Genomic DNA, 24,484 nt, shown 5'->3' with positions numbered 1-24,484 from the left:
TTAGGTAAACCGGAACCAGGAACACTTCCCATAACACCCTATGTACTTGCTACATCATTAGAAGAATGGCATCTACGCTAATATTTGTCTGTTTCTCTCTTATTCCGAGGTCACCGTAGCCACCAGATCCAGTCTGTATCCAGATCAGAGGGTCACTGCAGTCACCCGGATCCAGTACGTATCCAGACCAGATGGTGGATCAGCACCTAGAAAGGACCTCTACTGCCCTGAAAGACAGCGGAGACCAGGACAACTAGAGCCCCAGATACAGATCCCCTGTAAAGACCTTGTCTCAGAGGACCACCAGGACAAGACCACTGGAAACAGATGATTCTTCTGCACAATCTGACTTTGCTGCAGCCTGGAATTGAACTACTGGTTTCGTCTGGTCAGAGGAGAACTGGCCCCCCAACTGAGCCTGGTTTCTCCCAAGGTTTTTTTCTCCATTCTGTCACCGATGGAGTTTCGGTTCCTTGCCGCTGTCGCCTCTGGCTTGCTTAGTTGGGGTCACATCATCTACAGCGATATTGTTGACTTGATTGCAAATAAATGCACAGACACTATTTAACTGAACAGAGATGACATCACTGAATTCAATGAGGAACTGCCTTTAACTATCATTTTGCATTATTGACACTGTTTTCCTAATGAATGTTGTTCAGTTGCTTTGACGCAATGTATTTTGTTTAAAGCGCTATATAAATAAAGGTGACTTGACTTGACTTGACTTGAGCATTCAAGTTTACTGTGAAGGAGTTCATGACCTCTATAGAGCTGCTGCTTCAAGAAAAAAAGGCTCTTCGACTTATAGCATTAGTGCCTTTGTGCTCAGAGAATGAAGGATCAGTATAATGTTGTTAATATATGAACATCCACATGTCTGTATTATAGTCTGCTGAAGTCTGTTCATAGTGAAGTCTTTCTTTCTATTCCTCAGTCTTGGTATCGTGCTCAAATGCTGGTGTTTTGCTCAGACTGCTGGTGTTTTGCTGGCGTTTTGCTCAGACATAGACTTTCCTTCCTCAGATCGAAAGTCTGTGGCTCCTCTCTACTCCCCGATATCAATTTCAAAAATTGACTTTGTGAATCCCGATGACACGTTGAAGGACTCTTGTAATCCTGAAGACCTTGATTATCTGCTTGAGCCCATGCTTGACCTTCTGGACCTACATCACATTAACATAAGGAACCACAAAACTAGCCCAAACTAACTGCATTTCTAAGGTGGGTTCCCTTGTAAAAATCGCATTCCAGACACTTAATATCACATTATTGTGTTCGAACATGAAAAGTAACCCGTGGTAGCAGTGATAAAGTAGCCCAATTCCACAAGACAACCACAGATTTGGCAACACTGTAGACAGTTGGAGACCAGATTCAATGATCTCACTGCTGAGAAAAGCCAGTTACAGAGCAACTCTTCAAATTAGAAGAAACTAGAGCTGGAGACCAGAGTCAATGATCTTACGAAAGGCCAGTTGGAGACCAGATTCAATGATCTCACTGCTGAGAAAAGACATTTACAGAGCAACTGCAAATCTTTAAGTCAGAAGAATCTTGTTGAAATCAATAGTAAGTAAATATTTATTTATTTATTTAATAATATTTAAATATGTGCACATGGGGTTATTTAGGCCTCTCAATTTTACTGGTTCACCCATTCAGACTGAACATAGAACATAGTCTGTGTTTTAAATACTGAAATCAGCAACTCAATAAAATTGCCCCATTGCGTAATTTTTGCCTGTATTTTACTTTCCCATCACATTCACACAATATTTTTATTTTCAAATTTTCTTTATTTTCCTATTATTTTATCATAGACAGTACTGTCTCTGTGTGTGTTTGTGTGAAAGGAGAGAAAGTGAAAGAATCACGCTGATTCCTATTTTCATTCACACACAGAGGTTCATAACTTCATCCATCAAGGACATGGTGTGGATTGGTTTGTCTCACAGAGAGCAGGAGGGCAACACGAAATGGGTGGATAATTCACCACTGAAACAATGGTAAGAGCTAAAACACTTTATTTGTTGTTTTTTTATTATTATTATTATTTTAAAAACATGAGAAGTGAGACTATTACAGCTGAAGACGCACCTGTTCTGCAACCAACTTGAACTGCAAACACAATTGAGGGCACTTCTAATGAAAATGCTGCTGTAAAAATGTCCCTTCTGTATTTTTAGCATACTCCTGAAACTTGTCATTGTGGTGACAAGAACTGTTGGCACTTACATAATATTAAATTTGATGTTTCTATATTTAGCTGCTAAATGAATAAATGTAAATGCAATTATCCCTATTGTTTAGATGCTGACTAAATCTTTTGAATCAAAATCTGTTTAAATCTAAATAAGAAGTCCTAATAACGGAAACATTAACAGAGTCTGACACGTTATGTTCAGGTTTTGGGTTGATGGTGAGCCAAATGATGATAATGGAATTGAGGATTGCACTGAACTGCAAAATCTGTCTTGAGCAACTGGAATGATCTGCCATGCTCACTGAATAGAAAAGGGGTTGTGAAACTTTCACCCCTAAATTATTGATATTTCATAATGTATTCACTTTTATGTTATATTTTAAGCAATCAATTGCTATTGTAATTGCATAATTTGAGGTCCATGCTATGTCACTGACAGCTGATTGCATCATATAAATCTCCATCATGATATTCATTTTGTTATATTATTGTCTGTAATGTACAAAATTTGGATTTTCAGATTAGATTTGTTAGAAGGTAAATGTAAACTAATCACTAATAAACTAACAATTTACAACCTTTTTTTACATTTATGTCAGCTATTATATGTATTCATAAAGTAAATAAATGGCAGAGCACTGACCTCTACATATGAGTAAATGCCTGCGTAAATATACTGTTGCCACCCGCTTGTGTGTAAACTGAAACATGAAGGCATCTTTTAAAGGCATTTTTTCCTACCATCATCCTCTCTGTCACAGCTTAAAAACATAATTCATTCCCTTCCAGTTTATTGCCATCAATACAAAGGTCCAGTGAGGCCTGTTTAAGGGTTTGAGTCTGCACGCAGAGAATTTCAAAGTACTCTGCATCTAAATTTAAAAAGCCACTTCCTGTTGAGGGTTAGTCCTATTTACAAGACAAGAGAAACCATTCCTATCATTCAGCCACAACTCCTCTTTTAACTCATGCTGTCAGACATAAGAGATGACAATGGAATTAGAAGACATTTATGAAAATATTGAAAATGTAGATATGAAGGACACATGTGCACCTCACTGCCAGGATGAAGGAAAAGCTCAAAAGCAAAGTAAGCAGAAAGTTTAATTTGAAGCAGAAATGGAAATGAGGAATGATAAATATAATATTTCGATCTAATCTAAATATTATTTCAATTTTCTTTTTAAAAATAAGTAAGTGTTTCTGCTTTTTATGAAATGGAATTATTTTAACTTTTCAGCATATGTTCTTGTTTGCCTATACACTGTAAAAAATTGCATATTCTAACAGTAACAACTGATTTTGCATTAAAACAGTAAAATCCCGTAGAAAACAATGCATTCTGTTTACAAGAAAGTAGATAATGTAAAGTTACAGTGCTCAGAGTCAACACTGAGAAACAGTATTTCAAATCTGAACAAGTTCTGATCTTATTGCGGACTAATCTTTAATGAGTTTTTATTATTATTATTATTATTATTATTATTATAGCTGTGGTACTACAAGTTGAAAAAAACTACTGTTTTTTATGTGCTTGACAATATTCCATAACAGCCTGTTCATTATTTAACTTTAATGTATTATTAGAACATGTTTACATAAGATTCAATGGACAAAATTAGAAAACATAATTTTTAAAGATGATTATGTCATTATTTGCCTTTGACCTTTTTTGCCACAACAAATGTGTTCAAAAACACACAGCTGTGGCAGCCAAACAAACGTTAATGTTATATGATTAAGGTTCAAGAGCGCAACTAAAGCAAACACTGATCTCCATCATCGTTGTGCCAAAACAACACATATTGAGATATTAAATTAATATATTAAATCGGTATATTCTCCGACACCCATCTTGTGACCATTAATTGAGACGATTCTTTTCAATCAGCTGGAATGATTCGGGACATTCTATGCTTAACGTGGCTTAAGCAATTAAAAGACCAAACTCAGTAAACACATTAGTAATAAAGAATTCTATTCACTGACAGGCAGATAAGTCCAGATTAAGAACGCAATGCATTTAATTACGTTTTAAGCGTTTTCCTCCCATAGAAAACCCTTGGCCTAAAATGAAAATGCTTAACGTGGCGTAATGCATTAAAACGTGTTTTAAAAAAGTCCAAACTCAGTAAACATTTTTAATAAAGCATTCTATCTACAGTCTAGCAGGTTATGGGAGGAAAATTCTTAATGCGTAATTAAACGTGTTGCGTTCGTATTCTGCGCTCATATCTGCTTTTCTGTGAATATAATGCTTTATTATTAATTATTTGTTTACTGAGTTTGATCTTTTAAAACACCATTTTAATGCATAAATCCACATATTTTCATGTTCAGCGCGACTTTAAATCCCAATGATTTATTTGTGAATTCGACTGGTCCAGAAGATTAAACTTTCAGCAGCTATTATCTTGTGATTCAATAACTCCGACATAGTGAATCAAGTTAACAATAATCAACTGCATCATAGTAAAGGCTTTGTAAATGTAGCAGGGTGGTTGAATCCACTGTAGGGAATGTCATCCACCTGTGCTTAGTTTAGTAACCCCTCCTCCTTATTTGGTTTGAGATATATAAAGGACATGTTATGGCCACTTGGCATGCGTCCTTGTATTTCCCTCGTGACGTCATCCGTGGTCGCCACAGGTATGTGAGTTGTTTGGGGTGAACTCGTGCGTCTCGTTCTGTGCAGGTGGTTGATGAGAATTTTTCTTGTTGTCAGGCTTGGATTGTAAGCTGCTCTTTTTTTTTTCCTTCCCGCTGCTTTGTGCTGGCTGCCCACTCTTCACCGGTATGTATAGTTTTGTTTATAACAAGTAATTGACTGCGACTCGGCTATTTATGATTGGTTTTGTCCTCAGTGGCATTGATAGCACGTCACTCATATGGTCTGACTGAGCCGCTATATTGAATATGGTGTGCAACTACGAAGCGGTTTGCGTGCAGGATCATCCCGTGGGCTCTCCTGCATAACTGAGTCTTTTTGGGCTAATTAGTGGGAAGTGAGCATCAACACTGAACCGTGATCGCGACTGCGTCGCTGTTTTGCCTCGACCTTTATCACGATAGCAACCCAGCGGTTGATTCACGTTGCTATCGGGGTGTAGTGCATGGTTTCGAGGGCAGGCTGAACGTCTCCCCGGGCCGCCGCATATGGAATTCCCTTGGTCTAACTTGGAATCAGCATCTCGTGTCTACCGTGTGGTTGTTTGATTATTTGGTTTTCCTTGGTTTACGTTCAGTCCGTGCCTCATCTCTGAGCACTGTAAACCGGAGTGAACTTGGTTTATTTCAAACTGTTAACCTGTTTTTGTTACATTGTGCTATTTTGTTTGTGCTAAGTGGTTTAATTTCTTGAATTATTTGATTTATTTTGTGACATTGTTTTTTTTGTTTTACTTATTTGGGGGTATTGTACTTTATAAACGTTTGTTATTTTTGTTTTATTTATTTCTTTGAGTTTCTGTCAGATTGTAGTTATCAGTTTGTGTTTTCTTCTTTTTTTTTTTTGTTATAGGAGCTGGGTCTCTGGGGGGTGAAGGCGAGGCTGCCATTTGTGTGGTGTTCACGTTATAGTGCTGTGTGCCTGCTGCCATCTAACTTTCACGTGTGCATTTGGGTATTTGTAGTGGACTATTGTGGGGGGGGGGGTTCGTTGTACAATTTGGCAGCCGACCCGGACCCCCAGCTACCGCTCCTGTTGGCCATTTGGTTTTCTTTAATGGGAATTGATTTATTGTGTGTGTGTGTAGATGCAGATTGATGGTGTGCTTTCCTGTTTATTATATGGCCAATGTAGAGTTTTCACTTGGAAGTTTTTAGCTATTTATTGGTCAATATTGACAAACATAATAAACTTTTCTATATTATTCATGTCTCCTCACCCACTCATTCAAGACGAACCTGTGTGCCCTTAGGGCTGTTATTTCCCCAGTGGTCTGGGGTGGCGTAGTCGACCATACATTGTCATACATATGCATATTTTGTGTTAAGAGTGTGGGAAAACACCCTTACGACCTCCTTTGCTTTTGTACCGCCACGTTACAAATTGGCGTAGTCGGCAGGATGACTTTTTTTTTTTGGGTGTGTTGGGTGAGGACGTGACTATGTATATTTAAAAAAAAAAAAAAAGAAATATATATACTTTTGCATACTTGTGTGTTTGTATCTTGTGTTTTTTTTTGTTTGTTTGTTTTTGAGGCAAAACAGCGGCGTAGTTGGTGTGAACTGGACCTCCCCTGTCAGTTGGCTTCCCTCTACGATTGGTGAGTGCATTATTATGGAGGAAGAGTTGCAACAGTTAAGAGAGTTGGTGGCGCAGCTAAAAACTGATAATGAAAAGCTCCATCAAGAACGTACTGTTGAATTTCCGGGTCCCAGTGCAGCATTTAGTGCTCCAGTAATGCCTGTGGGGGCACCCGTACCCTTGGGTACGGGTGCCACCCAGCCGGAAAGATTTGTTTTTGTGCCTCGAGATCGAAGGTGCCCAAAGTTTAATGGCCATACGGGCATCAGCATTGAGGAGTGGATTGAGGAAGTACAAGCGTGCATGCAGTTGCGTCACCTCTCTGTGACTGATAGGGCATTTTTTTTGTTTGACCATTTGGAGGGGGAGGCACGGGAGGAGATCCGGCACCGTTCCGCGGTTGAAAAAGGGGACCCAGACAAAATTCTCTCCGCATTGCGAGAGGTATTTGGTTGCTCTCAATCATATGTGGCATTACAGGAGGCCTTTTTCTCACGAAAGCAGCGGGAAGGGGAGACTTTGTTGGAGTTTTCCCTCGCTCTAATGAGCCTCCTTGAGGGCGTTAAGCAACAGTCCCCATACGTAATGTCAAATTCTGAGAATCTGTTACGCGACCAATTTGTGGAACATGTAGTGGATAGTTCTCTGCGTCGTGAACTTAAACAGCTAGTACGCCGCCAACCTACTTCTAGTTTGCTGGAGGTTCGTAGAGAAGCAATAAGATGGGAGCGGGAGGGGATGCCGGGTGGTGCACGTGGGCGAAGTCAGTCCGTTCCACTAGTCCCTTTGATTCAATATGGGGTACAGGGGGGATCATCGTCGACTACTACCAGTTTGATGCCAAACTCTGAATTAAGTGAGTTGAGGGAAATGTTAAAATCCCAACAGGTACAGCTGGATCAGCTCACTAAGGGTTTGGCATTATTACAGGGTCCTGCCCCTGCTGCTCGGAGTCAATCTCCTCACCCGGTGGGTTATTCCTCGTATCCACGGAATAAATTTTCTAATACTAATCCGGTAATCTGTAGAAGATGTCAGCAGCCGGGTCATTTTGCTAGGGAGTGTGATGGGGAACGTATCCCTTCTCGTTCTAAGTCTCCCTTTACGGCTCCTCGTGCAGGGGGGAGTGGGCAGCCTCATCTTCAGCGGCCGTCGGAAAAACTAATTCCCACCGGGCTGCAGAGCCTCAGCTCGGTTGGGGAAAAGAATGGCTTAGACGTTTGTCAGAATAACAGTCCGGTGCCTCATTTGATGTCGTCATGCCCGCATTTGGTTGTTCTTATTGGGGGGGTTCAGGTGCCTTGTCTGTTAGACACTGGCTCTATGGTGTCCACCATTACTGAGAGTTGCTTCGTACAACATTTCGAGCCATGGGGTCAAGATCGCCTTCGTTCGTGCCAATGGTTGCAGTTGCGGGCGGCCAACGGTTTGGACATCCCTTATATTGGGTACGTAGAATTGGATGTAGAACTCTGTGGCAGGTTAGTGTCAAATTGTGGGGTGCTTGTGGTCAGGGATCCCCCTGGCGGCTTGTGTTCTAAAGTACCAGGTATTGTGGGAATGAATATTCTCAGTCGTTGTTACCAGGAGCTTTTTGGGCAACATGGTCCTGCTCTATTTGAATTACCATCCTTACTGCAGGCCCCCAATTTTGTAACACAGGCATTTCAACACTGTCATGAGGTGGGTGCCCGTTTGGATGTCGATCGGGTAGGTCAGGTCAGAATGCAAGGCCGTCGAGCATGGCGTATTCCAGGTGGTACGTTAAAACTAGTACTGGCAACTTGTTCTGAGAAATTCACGAAGGAGACTGTGTTATTTGAGCCTGCAGAGTCGGGCCTACCAGCTGGATTGTTAGCATCAACATCGTTGGTGCGGGTGAGTCGCGGAACTGTCTCCGTACCAGTTGTAAACGTGGGGACTACGGACGTAGTGTTATATCCTCGAACCCTCTTGGGCTCTCTCACAAGGGTTTATGTGGTGAGTTTGCCCAAGGGGGTTACTGAGGTTAGCTCTGTCATTGCTGCTGTTGGCTCCCATAGTGCTCAGGTTGCTTCCACTATGGAGGAACAGATTAGGTCTATTGACCTATCTGTTTTGTCATTGCAAGATCAGGACCAGGTTAGGGCCTTAATACTGGAGTATCAGGGTGTGTTCTCTGCTCATGAGGGAGATTTGGGGTGTACCAGTTTACTGTCACACGACATCCCTTTGCTGGATGACATCCCTGTTCGGCAGCGTTATCGCCGGATACCACCCTCAGAGTATGAGGTAGTGAAGGCCCACATTGATACACTGTTGGAGTCACGGGTTATAAGGGAAAGTTGCAGTCCGTATGCTTCCCCGATAGTCTTGGTTAAAAAGAAGGACGGTAGTCTGCGCATGTGTGTGGACTACCGCCAACTGAACTCCAAGACTAGGAAGGATGCTTTCCCCCTTCCGAGAATCGAGGAGTCCTTGGATGCTCTAACAGGTGCCCGCTGGTTTTCCACTATGGATTTAGCCAGCGGGTACAATCAGGTTCCTGTTAGTGAAAGGGATAAATCTAAGACTGCGTTTTGTACACCATTCGGGCTGTTTGAGTGGAACCAGATGCCGTTTGGGCTGTGCAATGCCCCCGGTACATTCCAACGCCTCATGCAACGGTTGTTCGGTGACCAACAGTGCCAGTCACTATTATTGTACCTAGATGACATCGTAATATTTTCATCTTCTGTGGCACAGCACCTGGAGCGCCTGGAGGTCGTCCTGAGTAGGCTGAAGCGTGAGGGCCTTAAAGCAAGGTTAGAGAAGTGTTCATTCTTTCGTCCAGAGGTAGTCTATCTTGGTCACGTAATATCAGCGGACGGCGTTTCAACTGACCCAAGAAAGGTTGAGGCGGTGGCTCGGTGGCCGAGGCCAAACAGTGTTTCCGAGCTCCGCTCCTTCTTGGGATTCGCTAGTTATTACCGTCGCTTTGTGGAGGGGTTTGCCAAGTTGGCGGCCCCTCTGCATAGGGTGGTGGCGGAGTGTGGAAGTGCTAGGCCCAAGAAGCGAGCGGAGCAGAGTTTTGCTGACGCTTGGACAGCTCAGTGTCAAAATAGCTTTGATGAGCTCAAGGCAATGTTTGTTAAGGCCCCGGTGCTTGCCTACGCAGATTTCTCCCGACCGTTTATTTTAGACGTAGACGCCAGTCTGAGTGGGTTGGGGGCAGTCCTTTCACAGGAACAAGATGGGAAGGTGAGACCTGTTGCGTACGCAAGTCGCGGTCTTAGGCCCCCCGAGCGTAATATGCTGAATTATAGTTCAATGAAACTTGAATTTTTAGCGCTCAAATGGGCCATGACCGAAAAATTCAGAGAGTATTTATTGGGCAATAAATGTGTAGTGTTCACCGACAATAACCCTCTTAGCCATCTTATGACGGCGAAGCTTGGTGCCACCGAGCAACGGTGGGCGGCACAACTGGCATGCTTTGATTTCGAGGTCAAGTATCGACCAGGCAGGGTCAATAAAAATGCTGACGGCCTATCAAGATGCCAGCCCCCAAGTAGAGGGGTGTTGGACAGCATGCTGCCAGGAGCGGCGGTTCCTGCCTCCATACGGCATGCTGAGAAACCAAGGTCTGTCCCTTTCGTCAGCCAAGCCTCTGTGGTGGCCTTGCCTGGGCATTCCCCCACCGACTTGAGCTCACTACAAGAGGGAGACCCAGTGATTAGGGAGGTCTTATTTTTTTTTAGGAGGGGTAAGTTCCCTGGGCCTGATGAGCGTCGGCAGCTCCCTAGGGATGCTTTGACTTTACTTCGTCAGTGGGATCGTTTGATGGAGTTAGAGGGAGTATTATATCGTCGCATTTTCCGCTCTGATGGTGGCGAGGAGCTCTTTCAATTAGTGCTGCCTTCTGCCTTGCAGGTGGAGGTCTTAACAGGGTTACACCAGCAGCACGGGCACCAGGGTATCGAACGCACTACAGAACTGGTGCGCCAGCGCTGTTATTGGCCAGGCATGTCAGCCATGGTGGCGAAATGGTGTCAAGAGTGCGAGAGGTGCCAGGCTGCCAAAGATCTGCAGCCGGGTGCCCGTAGTTTTATGGGTCATTTGCTGGCTTCCCAACCAAATGAAATTGTGGCCATCGATTTCACCCAGCTTGAAGTATCCTGTTCGGGATTGGAGAATGTTCTAGTAATGACGGATGTCTTTACAAAGTATACTATTGCGGTTCCTACCCGGGATCAACGGGCTGAGACAGTAGCTCAGGTACTGGTTACTGAGTGGTTCTACAGGTTGGGGGTGCCTGGGAGAATTCATTCTGACCAGGGCCGTAGCTTTGAGTCATTCTTGATCCAGCAACTTTGTAAATTGTACGGCGTTGAGAAATCTCGTACTACCCCTTACCACCCTCCTGGTAATGGGCAGTGCGAGCGGTTCAATAGAACATTGCACAACCTATTGCGCACCTTACCGGTTTCACGTAAGAGGGACTGGGCGTCCAGTCTCCCTCAGGTGCTCTTCTCCTATAACACCACCCCGCACCAAGCCACTGGTGAGTCCCCCTACTTTTTAATGTTTGGCCAGGAGCCACGACTTCCCATTGATTTTTTGCTCGGTAGAGTTCCAGAGCCGGTGGCTGGCGACGTGCACGAATGGGTAGTGGAACATCAGACAAGGTTGAAAGTGGCGTTTGAGGGAGCACGAGAATGGCTGAGACTGACTGCTGACCGGCGTAAAACGCATTTTGATCGACATGTTCGAGATACGCCCCTGGAAGAGGGCCAGTTGGTTTACCTCCGCGATTATGGCATTAGAGGGCGCCATAAAATCCAGGATCTGTGGAGTCCAGTGGTGTATAAGGTGGTAGAGGCTCCTAGATCTGGGGGTGCAGTGTATAGCATTGCACCTATACATGAGGAGGGTAAGGTGAAAAGAGTTCATCGGTCGTTACTAAAGGCTAGGATTCAAAGGAATCCTACCCCGGTTGTACTTGGTGGGCCAGTAGGGGAGCTCGAACAGGAGCCGGCGGAGGAGATGGAGGAGGCAGATTTCTGGCTAGTAAGACCCGAAGGCCCCCAACTCGTGTTGGATTCGGTCGACTCTGCCCCTTCAGTACCCGAGCTTGGAGTCCCAGGTGAGTAACACCAACCCTGTGGCATGGGGGTTGGTCCAGTGTTATCACCTGGTACCTCAGCTATGGAGCAGGCTCCTGTTGAGGTTTGCCCGGTGTTATCTCCAGGTTCCTCAGCCATGGAACAGCTTTTTGCTGTTGAGGTGGTCCCAGGGAGACCGAAGCGGGCCACAGCTGGCCAGCATTCTAATATTCACCGCTTGCCCAGGGCTGTGGTTGAAACGGCAATGGTGGCTGTACCCCCGGGCCTGATGTCTAATACAATACTTGCTTTCTTTAGACCTTGGGACTAATTGGGGAAAGTAAGCGAGTTCATCGTCGGGGCGACGATGTGTAACTGGGGGGTAGACTGTAGCAGGGTGGTTGAATCCACTGTAGGGAATGTCATCCACCTGTGCTTAGTTTAGTAACCCCTCCTCCTTATTTGGTTTGAGATATATAAAGGACATGTTATGGTCACTTGGCATGCGTCCTTGTATTTCCCTCGTGACGTCATCCGTGGTCGCCACAGGTATGTGAGTTGTTTGGGGTGAATTCGTGCGTCTCGTTCTGTGCAGGTGGTTGATGAGAATTTTTCTTGTCAGGCTTGGATTGTAAGCTGCTCTTTTTTTTTTTCCTTCCCGCTGCTTTGTGCTGGCTGCCCACTCTTCACCGGTATGTATAGTTTTGTTTATAACAAGTAATTGACTGCGACTCGGCTATTTATGATTGGTTTTGTCCTCAGTGGCATTGATAGCACGTCACTCATATGGTCTGACTGAGCCGCTATATTGAATATGGTGTGCAACTACGAAGCGGTTTGCGTGCAGGATCATCCCGTGGGCTCTCCTGCATAACTGAGTCTTTTTGGGCTAATTAGTGGGAAGTGAGCATCAACACTGAACCGTGATCGCGACTGCGTCGCTGTTTTGCCTCGACCTTTATCACGATAGCAACCCAGCGGTTGATTCACGTTGCTATCGGGGTGTAGTGCATGGTTTCGAGGGCAGGCTGAACGTCTCCCCGGGCCGCCGCATATGGAATTCCCTTGGTCTAACTTGGAATCAGCATCTCGTGTCTACCGTGTGGTTGTTTGATTATTTGGTTTTCCTTGGTTTACGTTCAGTCCGTGCCTCATCTCTGAGCACTGTAAACCGGAGTGAACTTGGTTTATTTCAAACTGTTAACCTGTTTTTGTTACATTGTGCTATTTTGTTTGTGCTAAGTGGTTTAATTTCTTGAATTATTTGATTTATTTTGTGACATTGTTTTTTTTGTTTTACTTATTTGGGGGTATTGTACTTTATAAACGTTTGTTATTTTTGTTTTATTTATTTCTTTGAGTTTCTGTCAGATTGTAGTTATCAGTTTGTGTTTTCTTCTTTTTTTTTTTTGTTATAGGAGCTGGGTCTCTGGGGGGTGAAGGCGAGGCTGCCATTTGTGTGGTGTGTTCACGTTATAGTGCTGTGTCCCTGCTGCCATCTAACTTTCACGTGTGCATTTGGGTATTTGTAGTGGACTATTGTGGGGGGGGGTTCGTTCTACAATTTGGCAGCCGACCCGGACCCCCAGCTACCGCTCCTGTTGGCCATTTGGTTTTCTTTAATGGGAATTGATTTATTGTGTGTGTGTAGATGCAGATTGATGGTGTGCTTTCCTGTTTATTATATGGCCAATGTAGAGTTTTCACTTGGAAGTTTTTAGCTATTTATTGGTCAATATTGACAAACATAATAAACTTTTCTATATTATTCATGTCTCCTCACCCACTCATTCAAGACGAACCTGTGTGCCCTTAGGGCTGTTATTTCCCCAGTGGTCTGGGGTGGCGTAGTCGACCATACATTGTCATACATATGCATATTTTGTGTTAAGAGTGTGGGAAAACACCCTTACGACCTCCTTTGCTTTTGTACCGCCACGTTACATAAAGCTGCACATCGGTTTTAGCTTTTTAAACAGCATACACCAACTACGCACACATTTCCTATCTATGAAAGACATGGGGCGTGGCTACACGTGCAGCCCCGCCTCGATCTGCAGGCTGCAGTGGTGTTCTTGGGTGAAGGTCCTCAGAAAAAAACATTATGCAAAGTCACAAACTGAAAATGAGGGTAAATATTTAACTGTTAGTTGAATGCAGTTTCGTGGTTCACCATTGTGCTGGAGGGTAGAGCCTATGCTTCAGTCTATGATGAACCACAAACACTGATCTGATGCTCTTCTGCTTTATTTAAAGACAGTATTGATAGTGATGATCTCTGTGTGAAATACTGTAATTTCAGTTAAAGTCATGTTTTTTTTTCTTGGTATCTTACTATTAAACATTCAATGTTTGTAGTTTTATAGTAAAAAATATTATTTGACAGTGGACTAAAATTAAATAAGTTCACAGTGCTATCAGTGTATGATTTTGAAACATGAATAGCTATGAATTAACTGTACAGGCAACCCTGCTGCCAGTAGATTAATGATATTTAACAGCACAATTTTTACATTGTGCATTTCACATACAGGAATTAACTGTAATTTTAATTTGCTTAGCTGTATTATACTTTAATCTATTTTACAGCAATTAGAATGGTTTTTAAAGGTTTTCGTTTGCAACTTTTTTGCTAGTAAAATCCTGTAAATTATAAAGATTTTTTTTTTACAGTTTACTTTCATTGAAATGTCGCTGTCACTATCGAAGAATATACATTTGTGTGTAATTGTATATATGCAAAAACAGAGGTGGATTCGAGCCTTTAAATATGCAGTGAATTGTCATTATTTGATATTTGTGTGTTTTCTTTCTGTTTGTCAGGAGGAAGTAGATGTTTGGTGTTGATCACAATGAGTCTCGGGCTCATTTGTGTTCTTCTGCTGGTCTTCATCATACTGCTGCACATCACTATCACAGCAGAGAGAGACCTGATAAAGTTTTACAAGAACACGGTTGAAGAGTTCAATCAAACCATCAACAGCTTACAGGACAATTACACTGATTTAACACAGCAGAACCTGGTGCTGGAGACCAAAGTCAAAAATCTCACTGCCAAGAACAACCAGTTAGAGAGAGATTTTGACTCTTTGAATAAGAAGTGCACATTTAGTTTTTTCATGTCCACTGAGATGAGCTGGTTTGACAGCAGACAGTACTGCAGGGATCGTGGAGCTGATCTGGCCATTATCAACACTGAATTGAAGCAGGTGAGATCAGTGGCAAATATAACTAGTTCAAGGCAATTCTGATGTGAATTAACATTTCAACATATTTCAACACACATACAAACAAGTAATTAAAAAAAAAACTCACCAATGTCTTGTATTTAATCTTTATTACACTCCTTGAAAGTCGGTGGCCACAATCATATATATATATATGATATATAATCATATTCAAATCATATACATAAAACATATATATATATATATATATATTTATATTTCATTTGTTCTTATCCATTATCAAGTCATCTGAGACTAGTTTTAATTGACTGACAGATTGCAAAGTATAAGATGTAATTGAGATTCTCATTTTTTTGTTTTATTCACACAGAGATTCATATCTTCTTTAGTCAAAGAGATTGTGTGGATTGGTTTGTCTGACAGACAGCAGGAGGGCATCATGAAATGGGTGGATAATTCAACACTGAATCAAGGGTAAGTGATAAGAGCTTTACACACTTCAGATAGGGTCATTCTAAACCCACGTTTTACACTGCTCGTAATTTGCCTGGGCTTATTAATTAATGTTGTGATGACATTTCACACTGTACATTCCTAAACCCCGGGTTAAGGCTCTTTTTTTTATATTTGTCAATGGCATGCGACCTGTCAAAGGCTCTAGCATTGTGCATCTTCATAATAGCCTATATTGCCACTGTATTATGAAGATTTTCCTGCAGTTTTTTCGGATTATAAGTGTAAGAATAAGACTCTTTAAGGGGTCATATGATGTTGCTAAAAAAAAAGATTTTGTGTATTTGGTGTAATGCAATGTGTTTATGCGGTTTAAGACAAAAAACACAAATATAATCCATATTATATAATTATATATATGTAACGAATTAAAACTTCACAATCATCGGGAAGAAGGAGGCGGGAACCGGCGGACAATCAAATTCACAACTTTAATAATCAAAATGAACACAAAACAGCGCGGCAGCCCCTCACGGCCGACTGCCACAAAACCAAAACACAAACTAAAATCCAGGCCTGGTCCTCTCTCGTCCTTCACTGTCGTTGCTCCTGTTTTATAGCCCTCCATCTCCTCCGTGAGACTCGAGACCGGTGGGTCGAGCAGGTGCCGCTCATCTCCAATCACTCCACCGGCCTCGCCCCGTTCCCACGGCTCTCGGCCCCGCCCCACTCGTCACATACCCCCATCGCCCCTCGCAGGCCGGGGGGTACCCACGAGACTGCGCTCTACTCCCCCCCCCCCCCCCCTCCGGGGGGACTGTTCACGGTGACCTGCGGGAACCTGGGGGTAGGACAGACGAGGCGAGAGAAAAGGAGATGGAAGGAGGAGCGACAGAGACCAGAGAGGGGAGAGAGAAAAAAAAAAAATCCGGTTCCCAGACGCACTGCTGCTCGGCCCTCCACCGGCTGGGTGATCCCGCGTTGCCTGGCGGTGGCACTAGACGACCCTCGGGCGGATGGCACGACACTCCTCTGCCGCCCGGTGGACGGCGACGGCTCCTCCGGTTTTGGGCAGCCGGCAGGAGTCCCCCTTTCCCTGCTTCTCCCCATTCTTGGCGGATGGCAGCAGGCTCCGGCCCCCTGGCGAACGGCGCCGACTCCTCCGCTCCCTCACGGACGGCAGCCGCCCCTCCACATCACGGGCGGCCGGCAGCGATCTCGCCCGTCCCCTGCAACTCACTCCAGCCCACCGCCTCGAGCGTCTATGGCGGCACACTCCCTTGCCTGCTCGATGGCACCGCGGATTCACCACAGCGGCGAGGGATCTTCAGCAGCGCGTCCCTCCTTCTCCCAGGCTTTGGCACCACTGTAACGCATTAAAACTTCATAATCATCGGGAAGAAGGAGGTGGGAACCGGCGGACAATCAAAATGACTTTAATGACAAGGTAAACACAAAACAGCCCAGCAGCCCCTCGCGGACAACTGCCGCACACAAATAAAATCAAAACACAAACTAAATCCCAGGCCTGGTCCTCTCTCGTCCTTCACTGTCGTCGCTCCTCTTTTATATCCTTCCATCTCCTCCGTGGGACTAGAGACCGGTGGGTCGAGCAGGTGTCGCTCATCTCCAATCACTCCACCAGCCTCGCACCATTCCCACGGCTCTCGGCCCCGCCCCACTCGTCACAATATAATTTCCTTATGCACATTATTGTTACAAAGCTAATCGTTCTGAAAAAAGCGAGGTGTGCTCTGATTGGCCAACGATCCAGTGTATTGTGATTGGCCGAATGCCTCAAGCATGTGACAGAAATGTTATGCCCCTTAACATACTATGGCCCTGTCCCAAATGGCACACTCCGGACTTGTGGACTACCTCACTTTTTTTCCCACACTTTGTTGACGTCATGTAGTGCAGACCTATAGGGCCCTTGGCGCGAGTCAACGAGGGTGCATTGAGAGGTATTTTTGGGACTCGATCGTCACGCCGGAAATAACGGTCTGGTTGCTTTTGCTTATGCCACCTGGGCATTAGACAATATATACATTCTTATTTAAATAATGGATAAAGTTGTAAAAATACAATGTTCCACTTGAACTAAGATTACAATTTTAACACATAATAAACATGTGCGTGAGTTTCAGATGAATTTACAGGATTAAATATAAATACTAGGTTAACATATGACTAAGTAAAGCCCTGACATTCGGTTCTTTTTATTTAATGAATTATAATGCGATCGTATTATTCAACGCGCTATTACTATGTTTGAGATATCAACTACTGGTCGATGACAATAATGTTTGTATAAACTGTAGGTAACAACTGGTAAAATGTACACCTAGGTCATAAAAACAGTAATGATACCTACACTTAAATATTTTCTTCTCAGCCATGTCCATCAACTGCTCTTGAGTGAAATCTCCTCCCATCCGTTGTCTGATTGGCATTTCGCAAGGATTCCTGGGTAGTTAAAGTGCTTCAAGGGTACAAAGGGGGCACTGCTGAACACACTTCAGAACGTTAAAATGCTGAATGGCACGGCCTACGGACTCGTAGACTCGGCGAGCGTGCGCAATTTAAGTCCACGAGACCAAAAGTCCACATGACGTGCGCCATTTGGGATAGGACCTATGCTATCTCCCATTACAAATGAGGCATTTGTTGCATCCAGGGGGGACATAATCACTGATTATAATGACTTATACTGCATTTTTAAGCATTGTGTTGCGTATCGTGCTGCGTAAACATAAAACCATGTCTGCATTTGTGATCTAAGAAACAACAAACAACAAGCTCTACTCTCCACTGCTCAAAACTCACATTTGAATCATGATTGGCAAATTACTTAAATATAAAATATGTAGCTCCAGACTGTCCTTGCAAAGTTTGAACTGCCCACGGACAAACCGCAGGTTACACCTTCTTTCTTTAAGTGAAAATCTGGTTGGCGTTATGCAAATCTTCTCACATATTGATGTAGACATGTGGGGGCGTGTCAGAACAAGCTGATTTAAGGGGGTGTGGATAAGCCTGAACTTTTCTCTTAATCTCTTTGGATATGAGACTTTAGTCTTTGCAACTTTACAGATCTTCTTTATGCACCAAGGGCTTGTAAAACTCCAAAGAGGAAGGAAAATTTTAAATAGCATCTTATGACCCCTTTAACACAAATTCACATATTTTGTGTCACTATTTTTCCCTCAAACTGATTTTAATTGAGATGTATATTTGCTCAGGGTTAAAAGCGGTATTTATAATGATGATAATTCCAGGGTTAAATGCAGTGTGAAAAGATCTGAACACTCTACAACTGTAAATATTTTGTTTTGTTTTTTATATATGTGAGTGAGTGAGTGAGTGAATACTGTATCTGCTCAGGAAATGAAACTGCCTATATGTAATTCAGGTTTTGGGAGAGCAACGAGCCGAATGACGCTGATGGAAATGAAGACTGCATTGAACTGAATCCTTCAAAATCTTTCCCGAACAACTGGAATGATGTCCCATGCACAAATAAAAGAAAATGGATCTGTGAGAATTATTGTGACAGGCTTAGCAATTTGGATGTTCCCCAGCAAACAATTTTGCATTTAAAAGTCATTTATTAGCCGTCTAAACACAGCCCAGACATCTAAGCTTAAACAAGACTAAATTTGGGCAGTCAGTGAAAATGTAATAGACATCTAATCATAGCCCAAAAATCTGATATTTTAAACAACTTAAGATAATAAAAAGAAAAAAAATCTAATAAAAATCAAGAGGATTTTATCACACTTAACATTAAAGCATTATGGATAAATGACAACATTAAAAAAAGATTAACCCCTTTGCTTTGTTGCTTATTTTAACAAATAAAACTTCTTCCCAACTGCATTCCTCAAGTCCAAGAGAAAAAAAAAAACACAAGAAAAGCTTTTGGAATTTTTTTTCTTTAATTACACTAATTGTGACATGGAGTCATTCTCTTTTGCTTGATGCCGACTAAAAACAATAACTATATATATATATATATGTGTATTACCATTCAATGTGTTAAAAAAGAAAAAAGCTCTTTGGTAAATGTGTGTTTTATACACACACCTCTAATGATGGAGAGCAGTGGAGCCTTTTCAAATGCTTCATTCTGCAGCGGACCACCCACCTTCATGTTGAATTTGGAAATGTTTTTTTAAATATTAAAATATAATACAGATTGAGGTGGTTAACAATTGCGGACAAAGTTTGACATTTCAAAATGACCAGTAATTTTTTTAATTATTTTTTACATTTCTGATTTGCGTTGTAACTTATTGTCATGATACAAGAGGCGGAAGCAAAAATGCAAGTGAACTCTTTATTTTGAGTAGAATAAGTCACAGAGAAGTACTGGGGCTCAGGTGGGCTGGTGGTGCAGGGACTAGATGGTCAGCGTGCTGGTGAAGACAGGTGACGGTGAACATCCAGACGAGACGACGAGAATCACAAGGACAGCGAACAGGAACTAGGAACCGGAACAGGACTGGAACAGCACACGACGAACACTGTGGACACCAAAACAAGGATCTGACAAAGAGAGGAGAGTGCGATGAGTTTTTAAAGGTGAGTGAATTGGCAGCAGCTGGTGCGGTGAATGAGATCTGCTGGCGTGCTGATCAGTAGTAACGAGCGGTCACGCCCACTCACACACAGAACAACAAATACACGGGACACGAAGAAACCAGTGAATTCATGAACCGTGACAGTACCCCCTCTCCTAAGAACGCCTCCTGGCGTTCCTTACCTGTCGATTGTAATAATCAATAAGGGAGTGATCCAGGATATCTCTAGCATGAACCCAACTTCTCTCCTCTGGACCGTAACCCTCCCAGTCCACCAAGTACTGGAATCCGCATCCCCTCCGCCTTGAGTCCAGAATACGATTAACCGAATATGTAGGTTCCCCTTCTACGAGTCGCGGCGTGAAAGGGGGGGGGGGGGTTGACCAGGACAGGCGGATTAATATGGGAGTGAAACACAGGCTTTATTTTGGAAACATGGAAGGCGGAATGAATCCTCCTGTACACTGGAGGGAGTTTGAGGCGGACTGCCACCGGGCTAATGATCTTGGTGACAGTGAACGGGCCGAAAAATTTGGGAGCAAGTTTATTAGAGACGGAACGGAGAGGAATGTTCTTGGTAGAAAGCCACACTTTTTGACCAACGACGTACACGGGAGGCCTGGACCAGTGGCGATCGGCTTTAGCCTTGGTGCGTGCTCCCGCTTGGAGTAGAGTCTTGCAGGCTCTAGTCCAAGTGCGATGACACCTCTGGACGAAGGCGTGAGCAGAGGGAACCGCGACTTCAGATTCCAGGCTAGGAAAAATTGGTGGCTGGTAACCTTGACTACACTCAAACGGAGATAGGCCCGTGGATGATACTGGTAACAAATTGTGGGCATACTCCACCATTGACAGTTGTTGACTCCAAGAGGAAGGATTCTTGGAAACCAGACATCGCAACGTTCTCTCTAAATCCTGGTTGGCTCTCTCAGTTTGCCCATTGCTCTGGGGATGAAACCCTGAGGACAGACTAACAGTTGTGCCCAGTAATCTACAAAACTCTTGCCAAAATTTGGACACAAATTGAGGTCCTCTGTCGGAAACCACGTCCATCGGGAGGCCATGTAACCGAAAGACGTGGTTAACGACTGTTAGCGCTGTCTCCTTGGCTGAGGGTAATTTGGGCAAGGGAATGAAATGGGCCGCCTTCGAGAACCAGTCCACCACGGTCAAAACTACCGTGTTACCCTGAGAGGGTGGGAGGGCGGTGACAAAATCTAGTGCGATGTGGGACCAGGGTCTCGAAGGGATCGGCAGCGGTTGAAGGAGCCCATCTGGGGGTCGATTGGAAGTCTTACCAGTGGCACAAACTGAGCAACCCAAAACAAAATTGTGAACGTCGCGAGCCATACGTGGCCACCAAAATCGTTGCTTGACTAAAGATGTCGTGCGACTGACTCCTGGATGGCAAGCTACATTGGAACAATGCCCCCACTGAATAACGTCGGACTGTAATCCCTCTGGCACAAATAAACTGTTCGGTGGACAGTCGACCGGGGGCGTTACCCCTTGTAAGGCCGTCTTGACCTTCGATTCGATCTCCCATGAGAGTGTGGAGATAATTAGGGTCTCCGGAAAAATGCACTCGGGAGTAGACGTGCGATCAGAACGGTCAAAAATGCGTGATAATGAACCAGGGTTGATGTTTTTGGAGCCCGGGCGGTACGAGAGAGTAAAGTCAAAACATCCAAAAAAAAGTGCCCACCGAGCCTGCCTGGAGTTCAATCTTTTAGCGGTTCTAATGTATTCCAAATTCTTATGCTCGGCCCAAATGATAAAAGTTACCCCCGACCCTTCTAACCAGTGACGCCATTCCTCCTATGCTAACTTGACTGCCAACAACTCTCAACCAATATCATAATTACGTTCGGCAGGGGACAAACGAGACAAAAACGCGCACGGATGCATCCTGTCATCTGCAGGAGAACGTTGGGATAGCACTGCACCTACCCCTACCTCTGACGCATCGACCTCCACCACGAACTGACATGATGGTTTGGGGGTAATTAAGATGGGGGCTGAAACAAAACGGCCCTTCAGTTTGGCAAACGCAGCCTCCGCTGCGTCTGACCACCTGAACGTCGTTCTGGGGGAGGTCAAGGCGGTCAGAGGCAAGTCTAGTTGGCTGAAATTGCGAATGAACCGCCGGTAGAAATTGGCAAACCCCAGAAACCTCTGTAGGGCCTTACGGGAATCTGGACTTGGCCAATCCACCACAGCCTTAACCTTCTCAGGATCCATACGCATTCCCTCAGATGACACGATGTACCCTAAGAAAGGGACAGCCTGTGCATGAAAAGCGAATTTCTCCGCCTTGACAAAAAGCCCATTCTCTAGCAGCCTCTGAAGCACTCGTTGAGCATGCTGCACATGCTCCAGGAGAGAAGAAGAAATAATCAATATATCATCCAGGTAGACATATATGAACTGATCGACCATATCTCGCAGCACGTCATTGACAAGTGCCTGGAAGACTGCTGGGGAGTTGGACAAGCCGAAGGGCATTACCAAGTATTCAAAGTGCCCCCTGGGGGTGTTAAAAGCAGTCTTCCATTCATCTCCCTTCCTGATGCGGACCAAATGATAAGCATTACGTAAGTCCAATTTAGTGAAGATCGACGCTCTCTGCAACCTCTCGAAGGCTGAAGACATCAGCGGCAAAGGATAAGTATTCTTTACCGTGATGCTGTTCAACCCCTGGTAATCAATACAAGGTCGCAGAGATCCGTCCTTCTTCCCCACAAAAAAGAACCCCGCCCCCGCTGGAGAAGAGGAAGGGCGAATGAACCCCGCTGCTAGAGAATCAGAAATATATTTCTCCATAGCCTCTCTTTCTGGGCAGAAAGTGAATATAACTTGCCCTTAGGCGGAGACGTACCTGGCAGTAACTCTATGGCACAGTCATAGGGACGATGCGGAGGCAGAGAAGCAGCTCGAGACTTACTTAACACTTCCCTCAGGTCCTGATACTCTGTGGGCACGTTTGACAAATCCACTGCTTTCTCCTGAAACGCAGAAACAGAAGAACAGGCAGACACAAGACAGGTCTCATGACATTTACTACTCCACTCCAACACTGATCTCTGCTGCCAGTCAATTTTAGGGTTGTGTCTTATGAGCCAAGGGTGTCCTAAAACAATGGGTGCGAGGGGGGAGTCCAGAATGTAGAAGGAGGTAGCCTCAGTGTGGTTGCCAGATACGATGAGTGAAACGGGTCCAGTGGTGAATGAAATGTCAGGTAGGGCTTGGCCGTTAAGGACGTGAACAGAAATGGTGCGGGTGAGAGGTAACAGGGGAATCTGAATTTTGAGTGCAAATGTGTAGTCCATGAAGTTACCTTCTGCCCCGGAGTCCAAGAGTGCTTGACAGCTGTGAGTGTTGGCTGACCATCTTAGTCTTACCGGGAGGAGCGTAGATGTTGATGAGGTCTTCTGAGCGGAGATCCCACCCGACAGTAGCCTCAGATTTACTGCCAGGCTTGCCCTTTTACCGGGCAGTTGTAAGCGAAATGTCCTGCCATGCCGCAGTAAAGGCAAAGGCCCTGGGATCTCCGCCTCTCCTTTTCCTCCCGGGAAAGCCGAGCTCGCCTGACCTGCATGGGCTCCTGATCGTAGACGGGGCTGACCGCATCCCCGCCGCTGGATCGCGTGCTCTCAGCTGCTCCAGAGAATCGAGTGGGTAATCCAAGCCGTTCGACTCGAGAGAGTCTGGAATCCACACGAAGTGCCAGTTCAATCAACCCATTGAGTGTGGTAGGTAAGTCCAGAGCGTAGATCTCTCTCAGAGTCCGGAACTCGATAGCATAATCCGATACAGATCTTCCACCTTGTTTGAGGTCTGCAAGGATCCGTGCCGCTTCTCTTCCCGCGGTCAAACACCTTCTTCATTTCGGTGGCGAGTGTCTGGAACAAGGCACAGCATGGATCTTGGTTCTCCCACACCGCCGTCCCCCATAGCGCTGCCCTCCCAGTCAGTAGTGGAAGTATGAATGCCACTTTGCTTTGTTCAGTGGCAAAGGTCCTGGGCTGCAAAGAGAAATGCATCGAACAGCGTGTTAGGGATGTTCTGCAATAGTTAGGCGCACCGTTGTATAACTCGGGGACCGGTAGGCGGGGCTCTGACTGGGAAGTGCTCTGTGATGGTCCAGGGGTGGCGCAGTGGAAGCTCTTAGATGTTGCAATTGCTGGGTGAGCTCGGACACCTGCACCACAAGAGCTTGAATGGCCCGACCCGACTCGACCCTCTCCTGGACATTCATCCGTGAAATGCTGGCCCTGATAAATTCCTCCAGAGGAGAAGAGGATCCGCTTGCTGCTTCCATCGTCAGTTCAGATCGTTCTGTCATGATACAAGAGGCGGAAGCAAAAATGCAAGTGAACTCTTTATTTTGAGTAGAATAAGTCACAGAGAAGTACTGGAGCTCAGGTGGGCTAGTGGTGCAGGGACTAGATGGTCAGCATGCTGGTGAAGACAGGTGACGGTGAACATCCAGACGAGACGACGAGAATCACAAGGACAGCGAACAGGAACTAGGAACCGGAACAGGACTGGAACAGCACATGACGAACACTGTGGACACCAAAACAACGATCTGACAAAGAGAGAAGAGTGCGATGAGTTTTTAAAGGTGAGTGAATTGGCAGCAGCTGGTGCGGTGAATGAGATCTGCTGGCGTGCTGATCAGTAGTAACGAGCGGTCACGCCCACTCACACACAGAACAACAAATACACAGGACACGAAG

General features: G+C 44.6%; 1 protein-coding gene across 2 annotated transcripts; it reads left to right on the top strand.

Annotated features, from left to right (window-relative positions):
* The first annotated feature begins 1,127 nt into the window (after window positions 1-1,127).
* On the top strand, window positions 1,128-18,827 carry LOC132133413 (CD209 antigen-like protein C). Of its 2 annotated transcripts, none has more exons than XM_059546219.1 (4): window positions 1,128-2,009; window positions 14,342-14,727; window positions 15,077-15,180; window positions 18,572-18,822. In XM_059546219.1, the coding sequence occupies exons 2-4, from the start codon at window positions 14,371-14,373 to the stop codon at window positions 18,771-18,773; spliced, it is 663 nt and encodes a 220-aa protein (XP_059402202.1). In that variant the 5' UTR covers window positions 1,128-2,009; window positions 14,342-14,370; the 3' UTR covers window positions 18,774-18,822. The 2 variants fall into 2 exon arrangements, with proteins under 2 accessions (XP_059402202.1, XP_059402200.1); XM_059546217.1 differs by lacking the exon at window positions 1,128-2,009 and adding an exon at window positions 3,164-3,296 and having other exon boundaries at window positions 18,572-18,827.
* Window positions 18,828-24,484: the final 5,657 nt, after the last annotated feature.

This window comes from Carassius carassius, chromosome 50 (assembly GCF_963082965.1).
Source record: "Carassius carassius chromosome 50, fCarCar2.1, whole genome shotgun sequence".
Taxonomy (NCBI): Eukaryota; Metazoa; Chordata; class Actinopteri; order Cypriniformes; family Cyprinidae; genus Carassius; species Carassius carassius.
Note: the sequence above shows the minus strand (reverse complement) of the source record. Positions and strands in the feature narration are given on the sequence as shown.